Source organism: Saccopteryx leptura, chromosome 9 (assembly GCF_036850995.1).
Source record: "Saccopteryx leptura isolate mSacLep1 chromosome 9, mSacLep1_pri_phased_curated, whole genome shotgun sequence".
Lineage (NCBI taxonomy): Eukaryota > Metazoa > Chordata > Mammalia > Chiroptera > Emballonuridae > Saccopteryx > Saccopteryx leptura.
In genome coordinates, this window is record NC_089511.1 from 9,911,970 (window position 1) to 9,929,929 (window position 17,960).

The window sequence follows — 17,960 nt, forward strand, 5'->3', positions numbered from 1 at the left end:
CCCGCCGTTAAATCCGCCTCTGGTTCCAGCTCTGCTGTTCTCTCTCCAAGCTTGAGCTACAACCAGATCGGAGACACAGGCGCCCAGCATCTAGCAGCCATCCTGCCCAGACTGCCTGAGCTCCGGAAGATAGAGTGAGTGGCTGACAGCGACCCTCAGTGGTCACCCCACGGTCTGGGGGGACACTGGCTTCTGCCTCGGGCAAACAGTCTGCCCTCAGCTTCAGTGCCCAGCCAGTGGGGCTGGGTGTCCTCCCGGCCTTGCTCACTTTGGGACCTTGAGCCAGCCATGCCATGCCATGCCCCTCTCTGGGCCTCTCTGCCCCGTCGGGCTGGGAGGGTGTGTGACAGGGGTGCTGTCACTTAGGGCCCCAGCAGATGGGAGGGGGAAGGGAAGGCGGTGGTCCGAGGGTCTGATGTTTGTCCTTCCCTCAGCCTCTCAGCGAATGGCATCGGCCCGGCTGGGGGAGTGCGGCTGGCCGAGTCCTTTGCCCTTTGCGAGCGCCTGGAGGAGCTGATGTGAGTGTGTGCCCAGGTGGACTGCCCTCTGCTGTTTGTATCCCCACAGCCCCCTGGCCCCCATCTCCCGCAGTGGGTACAGGACCGGGGTCCAGAGTGGGCCTGCCGGTGCTCATCCTCGCCCCTGTCTTCCTCCAGGCTTGGCTGCAATGCCCTGGACGACCCCACCGCCCTGGGGCTGGCCCGGAAGCTGCCCCAGCACCTGAGAGTCCTGCAGTGAGTGTCCCCCTGCCCGGGGGGTGTGGAGAGCTAGCTGGCCGGAAGTGCTTGGGGGTCAAAGTCCCCACCGGTTGAGCCGCCTGCCTTAGGGCAAACTGGCATGCCCTGGGGCCGGCTGCCCCTCTGCTGCCCGCCCCTCCCCCGCCTCTGGAGCCGCAGCCTGGCCCTGGCTCTGCCACCAGCCCCCGTGTGCCCAGGGCGGAGGCCCTGCCCCTCTGAGTCTCAGTTTCCTCACCTGCAAAAGAATGACAACGATCCCTGCTCGGTGTGCCCGGAGCCCATCTCTGAGGGGCCGAGGAGAAAGGGCTACTATCCCGGAGAAGAGCGCCAAACAGCATGGCCCCAGCACTTGACAGTTCATGGCCATGGTCCCACGCGAGCCTCACAGCAGCCCTGCGGGGCCGGGGTTTCTATTTGCTACATTCCCGGGTGGTAGAACTAGAGGCAGGAGAGCTGTGGCAAGCTTACCTTACTAATACACGAAGGAGCCAAGCCTTGAGCCTGGGATCGCAGACTCCAAAGCCAGGGCCCTTGAGAGCCGCCCGGATCCTGTGTGGGTGGGGGGAGGCTTGGGATGGCCGTTACCCGGAGACCGTCTCATGTCTGGCGGTATAGCCTGAGACAAGGCTATAAGTGGGGGATCCAGCCCCCCAATGCCCACATCTGGTTTCCCAAGACTCCCCTCACCCCTTCCCCTTTCCACAGCCTGCGGTCCAGCGGTCTGGGCCCAGAGGGGGCGCTGTCCCTGGGCCAGGCCCTGGATGGATGCCCACACTTGGAAGAGATCAGGTGAGTAGGAGTCGTGGAGCCCGGGCAGGGGGACAGGCTGGGTGGCATCTGCATCTGGGGGTTCCTCTCATGGCTGTCTCCCTGCCCGCCCCCAGCTTGGCAGAGAACAACCTGGCCAGACAGTTCCCCCATTTCTGCCAGGGGCTCCCACTTCTTAGGCAGATAGAGTAAGTAGCCTCCTAACTATGGGGGGGGGGAGTGGGGGGGCAGCCCTCTCTGACACCTGGGAAGGCCTCGGAAGTGGCAGAGGCCTCGGGTCCAGGGGCATCTGGGGCCGAAAGGGGCACTTTTCTAAGACCCCCACATGCCCCAGACCCTGGTCCCTCTGCTTCCTCCTGCTCCGATCGCAGCGTGGGAAGAGGGGCCTGGGGAGGTGGCCCTGGCTCAGACCCCTCATCTGATCCCTTCCCTTCCCCCTTCCCCAGCCTGGTTTCCTGCAGCATTGACAACCACGCTGCCAAGGCCCTCGCTGCCAGCTTCGCGCTCTGCCCGGCCCTGGAGGAAATCCTGTGAGTGCGGGCAAGCCAGCACCCGGGGCTGGGCCCTCGCCTGCTGGGGGTCTGGGACTGGTCCCTTCCTCCCAGAGACCCCCGTTTGCTTAGCTCTGCCCTCACCCTTGAGCAGAGAGCGATGCAGGGCGGGGCCAGGCCACCCAGCCCCTCCCGCCTGCGTCCCCACCTGCGGTGGGGCGGGAGGGGAAGTGGACCAGACCGTCTCTAGAGGCCCTTTGCCCCCGACCTTCCCTTTGGGAGGTGGCTGGCTAGACCGCCTCGCCTGGTTTATGGACCCTTGGTTTGTGAGCCAGCTGTTGGTAGTGAAGAGTGGCTGAAGCCAGCAGGCCCCTGACCTGCCCACTGGCCTTGCCCACCCCCACCCCCACCCCCACCCCCACCCCCTTGGCAATCAGAGGCGTTCAAACCTTGGGGCCTTGTCGCAGAGCCTCCGGGGTAAACCAGACTGCCAGGACTAGCCTTCGACCCTGACCACCAATGGAAGAAAAGGCTGTTTCCTCAAGTAGCCACTTCACACCAAAGAGAAAGTCTCAGAGCAGTGCTAACTCACCTTCCACACCTAACATTCGTGACTCTCCCTTTCTAGCCAGCAGGGCTCAGCACCTCAGCAAGGACAGCAGCTTAGGTTCCCTCCTAAGCTAGAAGTTGATACTGCAGTTTGCTGTGTTTATCCTTGTAACTAACTGCCTTCTGTTTAAGGTCCTCAACATAGGCTTTTCACTGACAGCAGTGATAAATGTTTCCTAAGATTAATTTCTAAAAGTTCAAAAAAAAGGGGGGGTGGGGAGGAGGAACCTATTTAAGGAAAAACATGAAACAAATCCTAGAAGAGGTGCGTGGCTGTGATAAAGGTCGTGATGGAGGCACGCACGTGGTGGGAGTTTGGATCATGACTTTGTTTGCACAAGCCAAGAACTCTGAACTCCCGGGACAGCCGGCCTAAGCTGTCTGGGTGCTGGAGGGGCGACCAGCTTGGGAATGAATGTTCCGGGGGGAGAGGGAGCCACCTGTGCCTTGAAGAGTCTTCAGGAGAGGGCACACTGACACTCGGCAGGTGCCTGTCTTGTCTTGTACCGGCACGGCAGCACCAGCGCCCGTCGGCCCCAGCCCTCCCCACCTGGTCTCCCCCTGGTCTCCCCCTCCACCCACTGCCCTCCTGCTGCTGAGCTGGGGCCCCTGTCCTGCAGGCTGTCCTGGAATCAGCTCGGGGACGAGGCGGCTGCAGAACTGGCCCGGGTCCTGCCACGGATGGACCAGCTGAAGAGAGTGGAGTAGGAGGGGCACATCCTGGGACGCCAGAAGGGGGCGGGAAGGCCAAGGGGGAGACCAGTGTCCCGGGAAATCCCCGAGGCCACAGGACAGGTCCCTGCCTCCTCGACTTGCACCCTGCTGTCCTCGCCCAGCCGCTGCCAAGCTGAGCTCCCCCTGGGAACCAGCCTCCAGTCTTCCCGTTGCTCTGTGTCCGCCGGGTTCTCTGAGCAGATGTGTCGGGAGCCCGTGTCCTCCCCCATCTCGGCCCAGGGACGGGACATAGGAAAGCGGTCCCTGGCTCACACCAGTCTTGTCTTTCCCCTTCCTCTGCTGTGCACTGGGAAGCCTGGAGAAGAACCGCATCACAGCCTATGGCGCCTGGCTCCTGGCTGAGGGGCTGGCACAGGGGTCTGGCATCCAAGTCATCCGGTAACAGGGGCTGTGGGGCAGGGATGGTGGGTGGGAGACCTCACCAAGCCCGACAATGTGAGGGGCTGCCCTGTAGAAGGAGGCAGGAGCTGGGTTGGGGATTATCAGGGAGACACGGACCATCCACCAAGGATGTGGCAGCCAGCAGACCTGGGTCAGCTTCCATCTCTGCCATCTGCCGATTGTGTAATTTTGCATGAGTAACTCGCCTCCTTGAACCTCAACTTCCTCATCTGTAAAATGGGGATAGTGATAGTATTGACCTCCGAGAGTTGCTGTGAGGACCAGATGGTTGTATAAAGCACGGAGCACAGTTCCTGGCACAGAGTGAGCTTTAATCAGAAGCCCCCGGCCAGTTGTATGGGTTGTGCATTGCACACGGGGATTGCATCAAAGGGGCGCCATCCACATAGTAGGCATGTTAGAGTTCTAGTAGATAATAGTGAAGTGTTTTGTGCTATAAAAATCTGTGTTATGACAGTTTCCGAGAATGGAAGTAACGTGTCTTCAAGAAAGGGAGCTCCTCCCTCATAGGGCAGTGTGTCATGTGAGGGGGACCCAGCTGGGCTCCCAGCTCTCAGGGAGGAAGACTGAGTGGAGGAAGCCAGGGGTGGGGGGGTGGGGAGCCAGCTCCCGCGGGCAGCCGTGCTGGTCTGATACCTGCTCGGCCAGGTAACTGTGGGCACAGCCCCTCCGCCTGGGTCCTCAGTCTCCCCGCCTGTAGAGGTCTGAGGGCAGAGACAGGAGGGTGGGTGTTGAGTGTCTGTCTCTGTGTCCCGCAGCCTCTGGAATAACCACATCCCCCCCGACATGGCCCAGCGTCTACAGAGCCAGGAGCCCAGGCTGGACTTTGCTTTCTTCCCCCATGAACGACAGAGCCCTCGGGATACCTGATGGTCACCTCAGGACCCTGTGAATCCAGCCAAGTGATCCAGCTTCCGCCTGCCAGGATAGAGGGCGCAGGAAGAGCCTCGGCGGGTGCCCTTGCATGTGCCCAGGAGGGAGGGCACGCTTGTCCTGCTACAGTCTTCAGGGAGGACTTTTTTGAGAACCAGGAGCCTGGTATGACCAATAGACTACCCTGCATCACATGTTAAATGCATGACCAATAGGGACATGTGGCACAATGAAAGTGTCATGTGTGATGCGATGCATGACACAGGTCACATGTGGCAGAGTTCCACGTGATGTTACATGAGCTTTCAGTGTGGCCTATGGGCCAGTGTCATGGGTTCTAGCACCACACATGGCAGGACATTGGTGGTTCATATAATACCCATGACAAATGTCTATGTCATGTGGCATGTGGCTGGCCAGATGCCCTCAAGCTGGTCTGAGATCTAATTTATTACTTTTTAAAAACCAAGTATGTATTTATAGATTGCATTTCCACAGTGACCAAGCCAGAGCATGTCTTCCACCCAGAACTGGGATGGGAAGAGTGTCTATACACTGACCGGCCCAGTGGCTGAAGGGCCAGGCCTCTGGGCCAAGCTGGGGACAATAGCCATGAGGCTTCCTCCTGCCTCACTTGCCCATCTGTAAACTGGTGACCCCAACCCCTTAATGCTGGCCTACAAGGACGATGGGCCCCAGTCCAGGGAGAGCCAGCTTGACCTGGAGAATGGATAGGGCCAGTCCATCCGTGTCAGGGAGAAAGCCAGGCCTTAGGGTGCAAGGGGTAGGCACTGCCCGGGTGACCAGGCAAGGCCCCGGGGCCCAGCCACTACCTCAGCGGGGTCCCGGGGAGCTCCCAGGGGATGCATATGTTATACAGTGTTCTTGTTACTCGCTAGGGGTCTCAAAGATGGCCCTGCCACACTCGAAGCCAAGTGTAACCAATAAATATGGATGGTTTCCTAGCCTCTAGTCTGAGCCTGATGGTCCCACCACCTCACCAAAGTCAGCAATGGTTCCGCGCCTGCCCTGGGGCCCGGACAGCAGAGCAGACCACAGAGCCGTGTGACGAGAGGAGCACTAGTCTGGGAGGCAGGAGACATGGGGTCAAGTCCAGCTCTGTCTCTGTATGGTCATATGAGCATGGGTAATTCACCTTCTCTGTCTAGACCTCACTGCCCCGTGAGGGTGTTACAGAAGCTCGACATGTTAGAAACCTTCTTTGTTTGACTTGCATTATATTTAAACTCTTTTCCGACTTGTCAGTATTTAAAATTGGGAACTTTTACATAAAAATCCAGATTTTCAACTCCCTTAGGGGCTAGTCCAGCATTCCCACTCAAGAGTAACCTGCTGGAGCCGTCTGACTGTGCCGTTTAGATATGACACACATCCCTCAGTTTTCCGCAGTCCCCACCACTCCCCAAGGTCCCCCTCCCATTTGCTGCTTGCCTGGTTCTTGCAAGAGCCTGAAAACTTCTGGCTTAGAGGGTTTCCACAAGCAGGTGGTAGATTAGAAACATAGCTTTGAAAGTCAGAAGAGCATAGAATGGACTAGGATGTAACTCCTTGATGCCTATTTTTGAAGCCAGAGGCTATTTATGTACCTGAGTTAATAAGAGCCCCCAGCCCCCAGCACTTTTGAAGGGGTCAGAGAAACAAGGTATGCAAAGTCCCTAGTATGAAGAGGTAACTAACATGCTAGTTTCCTCCCCCCTTTAGGGTTCAAAATCATACGAGATAGAGAGATGCTTAAAGCGACAGGAGAATAGCAATCCCTCCTGGTCACCTGCCTGTGGATCTGGGTGGGTGTGGGGTGGTTAGACACCCTTCTTCCAAAGTTGCAACCACTGAGTAAAGCGGGTTGGGAAGGTGCAGTTACTCCCGAGTACCACTGGAGGGCAGGCTGGCCCACTGGCAATTCCTGAGAGAACTTTTTGGATCCAGAAGGAAGTTGGAGTGATGCTTGGGACTTTTCCCACCTGGCCTAGGAGCCTGCGGTGTCCCCGCCTGCCAGGGGCTCACGTGGAGGGCTCAGCCCTGACCTTTTCCAACCTCATATTGTCCCCGATCCCCTGCCAAGCGTGAGGACAAAGTTCTCTGGCCAAGTGCCAAACACACAAAGGCCCACGCAGGGACGCCCTTATACAGTCAGGGTCAGGGCACACCTGGCACCCAGTCAGGCCGTCAGTCTAGTCATAGGACAGGGGATGGGCGGGTAGAAGGCCCAGGAAATCTGCCTGGAAAACCTGAGCCCAAAATTCTGTCTCCCCTTTCCCGGAAATGATGCCAAAGTGACACTGGGGCCTCAGCATGCACTCCCACGCCAAGAGGGTTGTGCTGCCTCCTGCCCTTGCCCGAGCCTGGAGTGTGAGTCCCTCAGAGCCTGACAGTGTCTGGACCGGGACGGTCCAGCTGAAAAGGGGCAGAGCACTCACCAGAAGCTCCAGGCCAGGTGAAATGCACTACGGGCAGCGACCCGAGCTCAGGGACATTCTTTGAATTTACTTATTCATTTTACTTCTCCCATCTCCTTTCCCTTTCATCTCTGCCCAGGTGCTAAGCTCCCAGAAAGGGGGAGGCTGCAGAGAGGGGGGAGAGAGAGAGAAACATGGATTTGTTGTCCCACTTATTTATACATTATGTGGTTGATTCTTGGATGTGCCCTGATGGTGATCGAACAGCAACCTGGACATATTGGGAAGACGCTCTAACCAACTGAGCTGCCCGGCCAGGGCCATCTGGGGACCTTGTTAACATGCAGATTCTGGCTCAGCAGGTCTGCATTTCTAAGAAGCCCCCCGAGTGATGTCTATGTCACTGGACCACTCTTAACTTAGAGAAACTGGAGACTAGTGAGTGGGTCTCACCCTGACTGCACAGCACATTAGAATCACCCGAGGAGCCTTCTTTTTTTTTTTTTTTTACAAAGAGAGTCAGAGATAGGGACAGACAGACAGGAACGGAGAGAGATGAAAAGCACCAATCATCAGTTTTTCTTGTTGCGACACCTTAGTTGTTCATTGATTGCTTTCTCATCTGTGCCTTGACCACGGGCCTTCAGCAGACCGAGTGACCCCTTGCTTGAGCCAGCGACCTTGGGTCCAAGCTGGTGAGCTTTGCTCAAACCAGATGAGCCCGCGCTCAAGCTGGCGACCTCGGGGTCTCGAACCTGGGTCCTCTGCATCCCAGTTTGATGCTCTATCCACTGTGCCACCGCCTGGTCAGGCCTGGGGAGCCTTTTAAACTACCTTTTCCAAAACAATGTTTAGAAGCCCACCTGGGCAGTGCTAAGGTGAGGCCACAGATGGAGCCCCACGGCCTCCTCGAGGAGGGGAGCAAGCCTCTGCGCCCACACTCCTTACTCGGTCCTGTGGCTCCTGGTGACCCTCCCTTCCCAGATCAGGGTACTGACCCAGACACTGCTCCTGACTTGCCCGAAGGCACACAGCTACTCAGTGGTAGCACCAGGTATCAACCTGGGTCTTTGTGATGCCCCCCTAGCCCCAAGTTTTACTGAGATATAATTGACATACAGCACTGTCTAAGGTTAAGGGTACAACATGATTTTACTTAGATATATTGTGAAATGATTATCACAATAAGATTAGTTAACACCCATCATCTCAGACTCACAAAAAAAAAAAAAAAGAAAAAAAAAAGAAAAAATGTTTTTTTCCTTGAGATGAGAAGTCTTAAGATCTCCTATCTTAACCTTCGGGTCTCGAGACTCTTAATCCCAGCAGTGGAGTCCCAGTTTCCTCGTCTGTGCAGTGAGGGAATGAGTTAAACGAGCCAAGGCACAAGGACCTACTTTCTCAGGCTCAGAGATGACCTACCAGTTCATCTCTGTGTTCCCTTGGGGAGGCTTCTGAATCCTCTGTCGCCTGCCTTGTCTGCTTGTAGTTCTGTAGGGCTTCACCGTCTGTGACTTCCTCCAGACCCATAGCCACAACCTCAGCGGCAATCTCTCCTGTTTCACAAATGAGTCAATAAAAGGCCCAGAGACGAGCAAGATTTGCCCAAGGCCACACAGCCGGTATTTAGTGGAGCTCAGATTCCAACCCTGGAGTAAGAAGGAAAGGAGGAGGCTGGGGTGGTCCGGGCTGGGCATTCAGCTGGTCTGTGGGTCTGTGTGTTCCTCAGAGGCAGGCCGCTGGGGAAGGTATGTACCCCTCCTGGCCCTGCTTCCGCCCCCAGCCCCACCCCTGAATGACCAAGGCCAGGCACACCCTTGGGACACATCCTGAGCTTCCTGGAAAAGACTTGCAGTGGCTGGTTAGGGAAGGACTGCCCGGGGCTGGGCGAGGAAGTTTCCGGGACAGCTGGTCTTCCCTGCATTCCACCCAGACCCATGGGTCTCCCAGCCCTCAGTGCTGGAGCCTGTCCTCATCCTCGACCCCTGGAAGCCATACCTTGTTGCTTGTCCCGCACAAGCCCCAGCCACGCCTGGCTGCCCAGAAATCCACCTCTGTCCCGAGGAGAAGGCCACAGAAGAGGAGCCTTCACGAGAGAACAAAGGCCAAGTGGGATCCCCAGGTTGAGTTGCTGGGCCGGGAGCATCCGTCTCCGGGGCTGGGCCCACGGTCCCCACCCCGACTCATAAATCTCCAGTGCAAGGTTGGGCTGACTGCGGGGGCCAGGGAGGCCTGGCACCCTGGGCTGACAGTGCATCCTTGCATTAGAGCGACGGCAACCCTGGAACCCAAAAATAACACACTAGCCCTGGTGTCCAGCCGTGCTGGCCACGGTAGGGTCTCGGTGAGTCCCCACAATCATCTGGGAAGCAGGTACTAAATCTTTTTATCTTACAGAGGAGGAAACTGAGACCCAGTCGACTGAGCAATCTCACCCAGGCAGTGATGGTAGCGGCTGGGATTCAAACCCTAAGCCATAGCTCTGTCTGAGGTTACGTGACACTGAAGTCAGCCCCGCCTGGCTCTAACAGTGAGGTCCTAGAGGGGATGTTTCCATCACCGATGTGTCTCCACATCAACCCCTGTGGCTGATGGCATTTTCCAAAATGGCTACTGCATTAGCTCCCATCGCACAGGCTCTTCCTGCAGTGTGACAGTGCCAGGACTCTCACCGAGAGGCGGTGGCGACAGCAGATGTGACTTTATGTGACTTGCAAGGCTGGGTTCTATAAGAGATATAATAAGGCTTCCACCTGGGTCTCTTGCATTACTGACTCTGCCATGCCGCGAGGAAGCCCAGGCCACATGGACCGGTCACGGGTAGGTGTTCTGGCGCGCTGTCCCAGCTGAGGTCCCAGCTGATGGCTAAACCAATCGTCAGACATGTGTGAGAGAACCTTCTAGACAACTCCAGCCCCTGGCATCGCTGGTCGCAACTGTTTGAGAAAACCTGAGCAAGAACTGCCCTCGCACGGCCAGCTGGTCCCCCACGCCCAGGGACCGGTACACAGGTGGCGCTCCTTTGGGTGTCATTAATTCACAAGCACACTGAAGGGTATAGGCAGCCCTGGCTATTCTGGTGTCTGTCCAGACAGCCTGCACTTGGAAATAAATACTCAAGTGGCAGGTGCTTCCCTCTCTCTCTCTTTCTCTCTCTCTCTCTCTCTCTCTCTCTCACACACACACACACAAACACACACACACGGATACAGGCCTATTTAGGGAAATGCAGGCCTCCCGCCTGTGCACCTCTACCAGGGTGAGGACCGACTTCCTCCGACATTTTGCAGTAGCAGCCCTGTGTCATGTGTGAATGAGGACAGAGTGAGAATCAGCTCACCATGGGCACTTGGACGTAAGCAACTGACCCTCTGGGTTCTCCTGACCCCTGACTTATTTTTGTTTTTTTTAGACAGCTTTATTGAGATGTCATTCACCTGTTTTAGCATTTGCCCCTTTAAAGTATACAAGTCTGGTTTTGAGAACATCTACAGTTTTGTGCAACCATCAGTATAATTTTAGAACATTTTTAAATCATCCCCAAAGAAACGCCGTACCAACAGTGATCACTCCCCCCTCGCCCCTCCTGCCCCAGGCAGCCACTAATCTGCTTTCCGTCTCTATGGATTTGTACAGAGTGGACATTTCCCAGAAATGGAATCATACACTATAGGGTCTTTTGTGACTGGCTTTTTTCACTTACCATGACGTCTTCAAAGTTCATCTATATTGCATGTACATCAGACCTTTCCGTGGCTGAATAATATTCCATTGTATGGAGAGACCACAGCTTTGTTATCCATTCGCCAGCTGATGGACGTTTGAGCTGTTTCCACTTTTTGGCTATTGAGAATCATGCTGCAATGACTATTCCTGTACAAGTGTTTGTGTGGACATATGTTTTCATTTCCCTTGGGTAGCTACCTAAGAGGAGAACTGCTGTAACCCCCAGCCTCGTTCCTCTGTCCCCTTGACCAGGTATCTACTTGCCCCGGGGCAGGCCCAACTACCCCATTCCCAGGTCATCTAGACCGTCTAGATTCTAGAGGAAGCCTCCCTGACCCCATGGCTGAACTGGGTTTTCCGTGCCCCCATCTCCAACCTTTGCACTCTTCATCCCGTGATATGATTGCCTGGGTAATGGTTTTGCCAGGGGGTGCGGGGTGGGGAGGAGGTGAGCAACTTGAGGGGAAGGACTCTGCTTGGGTTCACCATTGTCCATCTCAGTGCCTGGCCCTCCTGCTTTGGAGCAAGGAGAGGAGAGGGGTCCTGGGGGCTAGGCCAATCAGGAAGGCTTCCTGGAGGAAGTGGAGCTGGATCTAAGAACACCTATAGATTGCTTTGCCGCATCACTGAGCTGAGGGCTTTGAAGACTTTGGGTGGAAGAGAGATGAGGAGAGCTTGGAAAAAGGCAAGGATAGATGGGGGACAGGCAGGCAGAGAACCAAGCTCAGAGCCCTGGGGCTTTTTAGGAGCCACCCCTCTAAGGCAGCAAAGTGCCTGTGACTCAGAGGTAAGGGAGGCTGCAGGCTGCAGCCCACTCTCCAGGTTAACCCTCACCTGCCTGGAATGCAAAACCCACTACCCAAGCGCTGTGCGTTACCTCTCAGAGCCCCACGGCCTCCAGGACTCAGGACAGCCTCTTCGCCCACAATCTAGTTAATGAGGCTCGGCTGTTTGAGACACTGAATGGGAGGGGGCAGAGCAGGGCACACAAATACCGCTGGATGGCCTGCATCTTGACCACCTGACTACAGTCGCAATCTTAAATTGATGCCCCTTTTAGGGAGCCAGGGCCTCAAGAACCAGCCTAATTGCCCTCTCGCTGACCAGCTCCAGGCACCGTTCAAACTGTCTTTATCTGATCTTCTTTGTCAGAGAAATATGTCATCTTCCCAGTCTCTGGTGGCAACAAAACGCCGAGCTCTTTTTTCGAAAAAAAAAAGGAAAGAAAAAGAGAACACTGCGGTGCTAGTGCCGCCCAGTACGCCCAGAGCCAAGCCCTGTGGTGTAACCCCGAGGGCGCGGCGCTGAGCCCATCAGCCTTTGGGGTCGAAGCTGCAAGACACGCGCCCTGGGGACCCCGCAGGCTCGGCCGAGCCCACCTCGGTTCCCGCGTCCGCGGACCTGAGCGCTCGGTGCTCGGAACGCGGCGGTGCCCGCGGCCCAGGCGAGGCCGGCCTGGGGAGGGTGCGAACCAGCGGCGTTCCGATCGCGGGGTCCCAGCCTGGCACGATCGGACTCTCAGATGCCGGCCTCGACCATTCGGGTCCCCGCGGCGCCGAGAGCCTGGAGGGGCCGGGCGCGCCCGCCGCGGACACGGAACCGCGGGCAGCGGGCGGGACAGCGCCCCCGCCACGCCCGCTGGGAGCGCTCGCCCCTCCAGGAAGCGCCGGCCGCGCCTCCCCTCTTCCTTCCCACACCCGCCCCTCCTCGGCCGGGGGGAGGAGCCCGAGCCGCCGCCGCCGCCCGCCCGGCACGGGAGGAGGACCGGACCCCGAGCGGCTGGAGCGCACAGGAGCTGGCAGCGGCCGCGCGGGCAGCGCCCTGAGCCCGTCCCGCGCCCGCGGGCCCGGCCGAGCAGGGGGGCGCCCGGGGATGCCCCAGCGGCCCGGAGCGCGGGCGGCGGCAGCCGCGCGCTGAGGGCGGCGGCGCCCCCGGCCCCGCGGTGAGTGGGGCCCGGGAGGGCCATGGGCGGAGGGCGGGCGGGCGCCCTGGGCGAGTGCTCAAGTTCTGCCTTGGAGCTCGGCTTCTGGGGAGTTGGAAGGAAGCCGGGTTCCGCCCCGAGGAGCTGCGGCGCCCCAAGCCGCGGCCACCCGCGCTGCCCCGGACTCCGACGCTTGGGTGACTCAGCTCCGACCCGGCCACTCGGGGGCGCTCCGGCTTCGCCCGGACCGTCGAGGTGGGGGAGGAGTGGGCAGGGGGCGGGAGGTGGGTTGCGCCTTCTCGCGAACTGAGTCCAGGTGTTTTAGGGACTCCTCTACTGTCCCCGAGGAGCCCGGGACAGTCCGGGAGGTGGAGTGCCTGCCTCCATCGCAGCTGCTGAAGACGTGAGGTCGGGCTGCGACCTGACAGGCGCGGGCCGGCCGCCAGGTCCCCATTCCCCGCCCTCGCACCCCCACGCACCCCTCACCCCAGGAACTGCCCGAGGGCCAGCTCCCAGCTCCGAAGGGGGAGCCAAGAGAGGGAGGGAAGCTGGCAGCTTCCCAGAAGTCGAAGTGTGTTTGCAAACTAGTTTTTTCGCCAAAGCCGCCTGGCACCTGTGTGTTTGAGGGGTGGGGGAGGCATGGAGAGAGAGCAATGCTCTTTCTTCCTTCCTGGTGCCCCCCTTCCTTCGCAGCGCTGCTTCTCGGAAAATAGAGCGTCTTACCTCTTCCCTTTCTTCCCATCGCATGTTCCAGCCTCGTCCTTCCCACCCATTCCACAGCCCTCATTGGGGGAGGGTCTCTTTCAAGCCTGGTTATGATTTGCCCAGGCAGGGTCGCTGGTAGCACCGGAATCCAGGGCTCTGGGAGCCTGCTGGGAGTTCCTCTTGCTGCCTGAGACTCCCAGCCCTGTTATGTATTGGGGTAGTGACAAGGGCCAGGGTTCTGGTTGAATCATCTGAGTTGCCCTTTGTTTTGTCTGCACTTAGGTTAGTTCTTGCTTGCCTTGGGGAGTGGGGGGCTTTTTTCCTGTTTCTTGGGGCACCCACAGCTTCAGTAATTGGAGGGAGGAGCGTGTTGTAACCTTCTAGGCTGCAGCCTGGCTGTGGCCAGCCCTGATGAGGGATTCGGGAGGCCTCGGTGGGAGCATCCACCTAGCAGTGCTTGCCCCCCGCCCAGACCCTCCTCTGCTCTGACCTCCGGGTCCTCTTTAAAACGGACTCACGGTCCAGGGTCTGTGCCGGGAGGCAGGGAGCAAACAGAAAGGAGAGGCTTTATTGCAATCCCTCTGGCTCAGGGCCCAGTGACCCACTGAGCGTTGGCACTGCCCCAGGTAGGCAGGCGACATAGCTGGCCGGAGTGGGAGGGGTCACCCAGGCAGGGTTCTTCGTGGAAAGAGCCTGGGGCTAAGAACGTGGACATGTGGGTCCTTCTCACCTTCTGCCACTTCCTGCCTTTGTGACCGTCACCCCTTGGACTCGGGGGTTTTTCCACTTGTAAAATGAAGCAAAGTATGACAGTTCAGTGTACAGGGCTGCTGAGAGGAGGCTGGAGCCAGGGACACAGGGGAGCAGTGCTCTGCAAAGTGGGGGCGCTTCATGAACGGCAAGTATGGTGAGTCTGGTGAGGTTTCAAGGGACCTCCCTCCCAGAGGCCAGGAGAATGAAAATTCGGACCTAAGGAGAGGGAGAGGGAGAGCCTCAGCTTCTATGGCCCCGAAGTAGTGAGAACGACATACTTCTGCTGTGTATTTCTTTGGAGGTGGTTGTTGGGTTAAAATTGATGATATAGGTTAGGGCTCATGTGCCAGCACTGTGACTGGTCCATGACTGGTCCTTAACCGCCAGTGCCATTATTCAGAGGGTTGTTAGTACGCCTGATGTGGGTAACTGCCTTTAGGATCGCTCTGGGGTTTTCTCGGGCCAGCCTGCTCCTTCCTCTCCGGCCTCCTGCCTGGAGGGGAACCTCAGGATCCAAAGGTTCAAATCAGGGCTGTTGCAGGGGAAGGGTCCGGAGTGGAAGGTGCTACCAAACCAGCCGGGGAGATCACCCCGGGGGTGGCAGTTCCAGGGGGTGTTCCCCTTCCCCCACCCTTGGGCTGGCCTCACAGGGCCTGCAGGCGTGACAGAAAACGGAAAAGCCTTCTCTGAGAATTCCCTCAGTCCTTTCGGAGCAGGGAGAGTTGTCACCGGGTGAGGTCCCTGACCGAGGAGCCCCCAGATGCCATCTGTCCAAAGGAGGTCCCCTCCTCTCACCCTTAGAGGGCCGCTGAATCGGGGCGGTCATTTGAGGAGTCCAACCCCTGCCTCTTTGGAGAATGTGGCCTCAGAAGAAGGATGGGATTCCTGTCCCTTCTGCCCGGGCCCCTGCAGGACACAGCGGGCTTCTTGGATCTGGGAAGCTCGGTTACTCTGGGATCTTGGCAGGAGGCAGCGGGAGGGGGCACCAATCTCATCCCACCCCCACTGTCCAGAACGAGCATACAGGGTCCCGAGGGGGGTCGTGGCTCCCACCTGGGGCTTCACCTGCCTGAGGACTGAGTTGGGGTCTGAGGTGCCCCCTGTGTCTCACCCCAGTGTCCTGTCCCCTCATTGGGCCACCCGGCCTCCACTCCGTGGTGGGGTCAAGTGTGCTGTTTTGTATCCTGGCCACGCCTTCTTCCAGGGTCTGAGATGAGACTAGCCGCCTGTCCCTCACTCTCGGTCACATCAACTGGCTTAATTTTTCTCGGCGCATTAGCCACACTCTGCGGTCATCTTCTTTGTTCGTTTGGGTATCAGCTTATTTTCTGCCCTCCTTCCTTTGGAGTGTCAGCTCCGTGAGCGGGCGAGGAGGGTGTCCGTCTGGTTCGGGGCTCTTCCCTGCAGAGGCAGATTCCCAGTAACCGTGTGCCGAGTGGCTGGCTCTGCCCCTCACCGTAGCCTCCGCTCCAGTGGGCTTGTGCGATTGGTGCTGGAGTGTGGCAGAGTCGGGAACTTGCCCTCTCGCATCTCTAGAAGGATCCCCGTCTCCCCATGCTGAGTGCCAGGGGGCTGGCAGAGGGCAGTGGACCCGCCCATGGGGAAGGGACAGCGCTGGCCTGGGGGACAGGGAGAGGAGTGTGTCTGGCACTGAGCGAGTGGGGGCTGGGGAAGGCGGAGGTGATGGCTGCTGCCCCCCTGGGTGGGGTGTCACCTGTTGTCATTGCCTATCTACCCAGGGGACAGAGGTATCCTGGGGAGAACCAGCCATTCCCAGTGTGGCCAAGACTCTTAATTCCTCGGACCTCAGTTTCTCCAACAAGAAATGAGGCTGTGTGGACCGGGAGCCCTCCCCACCGCTTTCTTCCCGGGGTTCTGAAGGCAGCTATGAAAGGGCTTGTAAACTGAAGAGGGCTGTGCACAGATGTGTGGATTCTCCTTCCACCTGTGTCCCCACCTTCCAGGAAGGCTTCTGTCATCATGCAGTCATTGGTTGTCATTCACCGAAGAACTGAGCAACTTCTCTGGGCCAGGGACTGTGCCGAGGGTACAACTGCGGAGCTTTGAGTGGAGTAGGGGGACAGGGACAGACAAGCAAATGATAAAGAGGCAGGAAAACTTCAGACAGGGTGTCAGGGAGCCTCTTGAGGAAGAGAGTGACATTCAAGCTAAGATGTTCACTTATGGCATTGGTCTCTCCTTTATGGTTGTGTCTTAGTCCACCTGGTTCCCAGCAGCGGGTATGAATGAATGAATGAATGAATGAGGGAAGGAGGATTGCCTCAGGCAGAGGAAACAGCACATGCAAAGGCCCTGAGGTGGAAACATGCTCAGTGTATTCCAGGACCCCATTCTTCCCACAACCCAGCTCTGTCTCCTTTGAGAGCCCTTATGTCTTGTCAGGAACTGGGGGCGTGTGGCCTGCCCTCTGTGCTCGGGCTCTCCAGATCCCCTGACTCAGGAAAAAGTGTATTCAGTTCCCAGCAGATGATGCTATTCAACCGCTCCCTCCTGCTGGGCCCAGAATCTTCCTGAGTCACATTGCTGTGGTCCCGTGGGAGGCAGCAGTGTGCCGAGTGAGAGCACCGTGGCTTGGGGACTCCGAGCTGCCTGGTGACAAACTGCTTTGCCAGGGGCTGGTTGAGTGACGCTGGGTGGCGTATCAGCTTCCCAGGGCTGCTGCAACCCAGGGCCGCCGACTGGATGGTTTAACGTGACAGAAACGTGTTCTCTCACACTTCTGGGGGCCAGCGGTTCGAAGTCAAGGTGTTGGCTGGGCCATACTCCCCCTGAAGGCTGCAGGGGTCCCCAAACTTTTTACACAGAGGGCCAGTTCACTGTCCCTCAGACCGTTGGAGGGCCGCCACATACAGTGCTCCTCTCACTGACCACCAGTGAAAGAGGTGGCCCTTCGGGAAGTGCAGTGGGGGGCCGGATAAATGGCCTCAGGGGGCTGCATGCGGCCCGCGGGCAGTAGTTTGGGGACGCCTGCTAGGGAAATGCATTTCCTTGCCTCTCTGGTAGCTGCAGGCGTCCGCACCTGGCCTGGCGGCAGCATGGCCCCGCCCTGCCTCCTCCTCCCGGCTGTCTGCCCTGTCTTCACTCTGTCCTTTCATAGGGTACTAGTTAGGTTGGCTGCAGGGGCCACCCTGCTCTGGAATGACCTCATCTTCACCGATTACATCATCTACACCTCCCTTGTTTCACATTCTGAGGTACTGGGGGTTAGGGTTTCAACATATCTTTTTTGGGGGGACACAATTTGACCCTTAACAGGCAGGCGACATAACCCTCTGTGCCTCAGTAATCTGATCTGTAAAACAGGGCGATACTAATAGGGCCCTTCTGCTGCACGGAGCCCTAACTGGAATGATGTCAACCTCGGGACAGGGCCGGGCACACAAGAAGCACTCCTGGGAGTTGGCACCAGGAACGGAAACGCAGATGGCAACATCCTTGGTCAGAAGGACTTGCCACGGAGGGGCTGCGTTCCTGGGTGTGGGCCTTGCCCGGGGTGCTGAGGCTCAGAGAGACCCCCTCCCGGGGGGCGAGTGGGTGCCTCTGCGGTGCAGCAGGGTGGGGGGTGGGCACGCTGGGCCATCAGCAAGAGGCGGGGGGTGCAGCAGGGTGGGGGGTGGGCACGCTGGGCCATCAGCAAGAGGCGGGGGGTGCAGCAGGGTGGGGGGTGGGCACGCTGGGCCATCAGCAAGAGGCGGGGGGTGCAGCAGGGTGGGGGGTGGGCACGCTGGGCCATCAGCAAGAGGCGGGGGGTGCAGCAGGGTGGGGGGTGGGCACGCTGGGCCATCAGCAAGAGGCGGGGGGT

The 17,960-nt window shown here is 58.3% G+C and overlaps 2 protein-coding genes and 1 long non-coding RNA gene across 3 annotated transcripts in view; 2 read left to right on the plus strand and 1 right to left on the minus strand.

The window, feature by feature from the left end:
• The window catches only part of NLRC5 (NLR family CARD domain containing 5), a 92,555-nt gene extending 86,968 nt beyond the window's left edge, over positions 1 to 5,587 (plus strand). Inside the window, exons 41-49 of the mRNA XM_066348510.1 lie at positions 51 to 134; positions 435 to 518; positions 657 to 734; positions 1,443 to 1,526; positions 1,622 to 1,693; positions 1,952 to 2,035; positions 3,226 to 3,309; positions 3,635 to 3,718; positions 4,501 to 5,587. Of these exons, the coding sequence (XP_066204607.1) occupies positions 51 to 134; positions 435 to 518; positions 657 to 734; positions 1,443 to 1,526; positions 1,622 to 1,693; positions 1,952 to 2,035; positions 3,226 to 3,309; positions 3,635 to 3,718; positions 4,501 to 4,612 (766 nt within the window). The 3' untranslated portion in view covers positions 4,613 to 5,587. The remainder of the gene's footprint in view (positions 1 to 50; positions 135 to 434; positions 519 to 656; positions 735 to 1,442; positions 1,527 to 1,621; positions 1,694 to 1,951; positions 2,036 to 3,225; positions 3,310 to 3,634; positions 3,719 to 4,500) is intronic.
• A 2,578-nt stretch (positions 5,588 to 8,165) lies between these two features.
• On the minus strand, positions 8,166 to 11,111 carry LOC136381167 (uncharacterized). The gene is made up of 2 exons (XR_010747022.1): positions 10,736 to 11,111; positions 8,166 to 8,681 (listed from the first exon to the last, which is right to left on the minus strand). It is a non-coding gene; the product is annotated as an uncharacterized lncRNA (long non-coding RNA).
• A 1,350-nt stretch (positions 11,112 to 12,461) lies between these two features.
• CPNE2 (copine 2) overlaps positions 12,462 to 17,960 on the plus strand; it is a 43,377-nt gene continuing 37,878 nt past the window's right edge. Inside the window, exon 1 of the mRNA XM_066349792.1 lies at positions 12,462 to 12,700. The gene's annotated coding sequence lies outside the window, so the exon portion shown is untranslated. The remainder of the gene's footprint in view (positions 12,701 to 17,960) is intronic.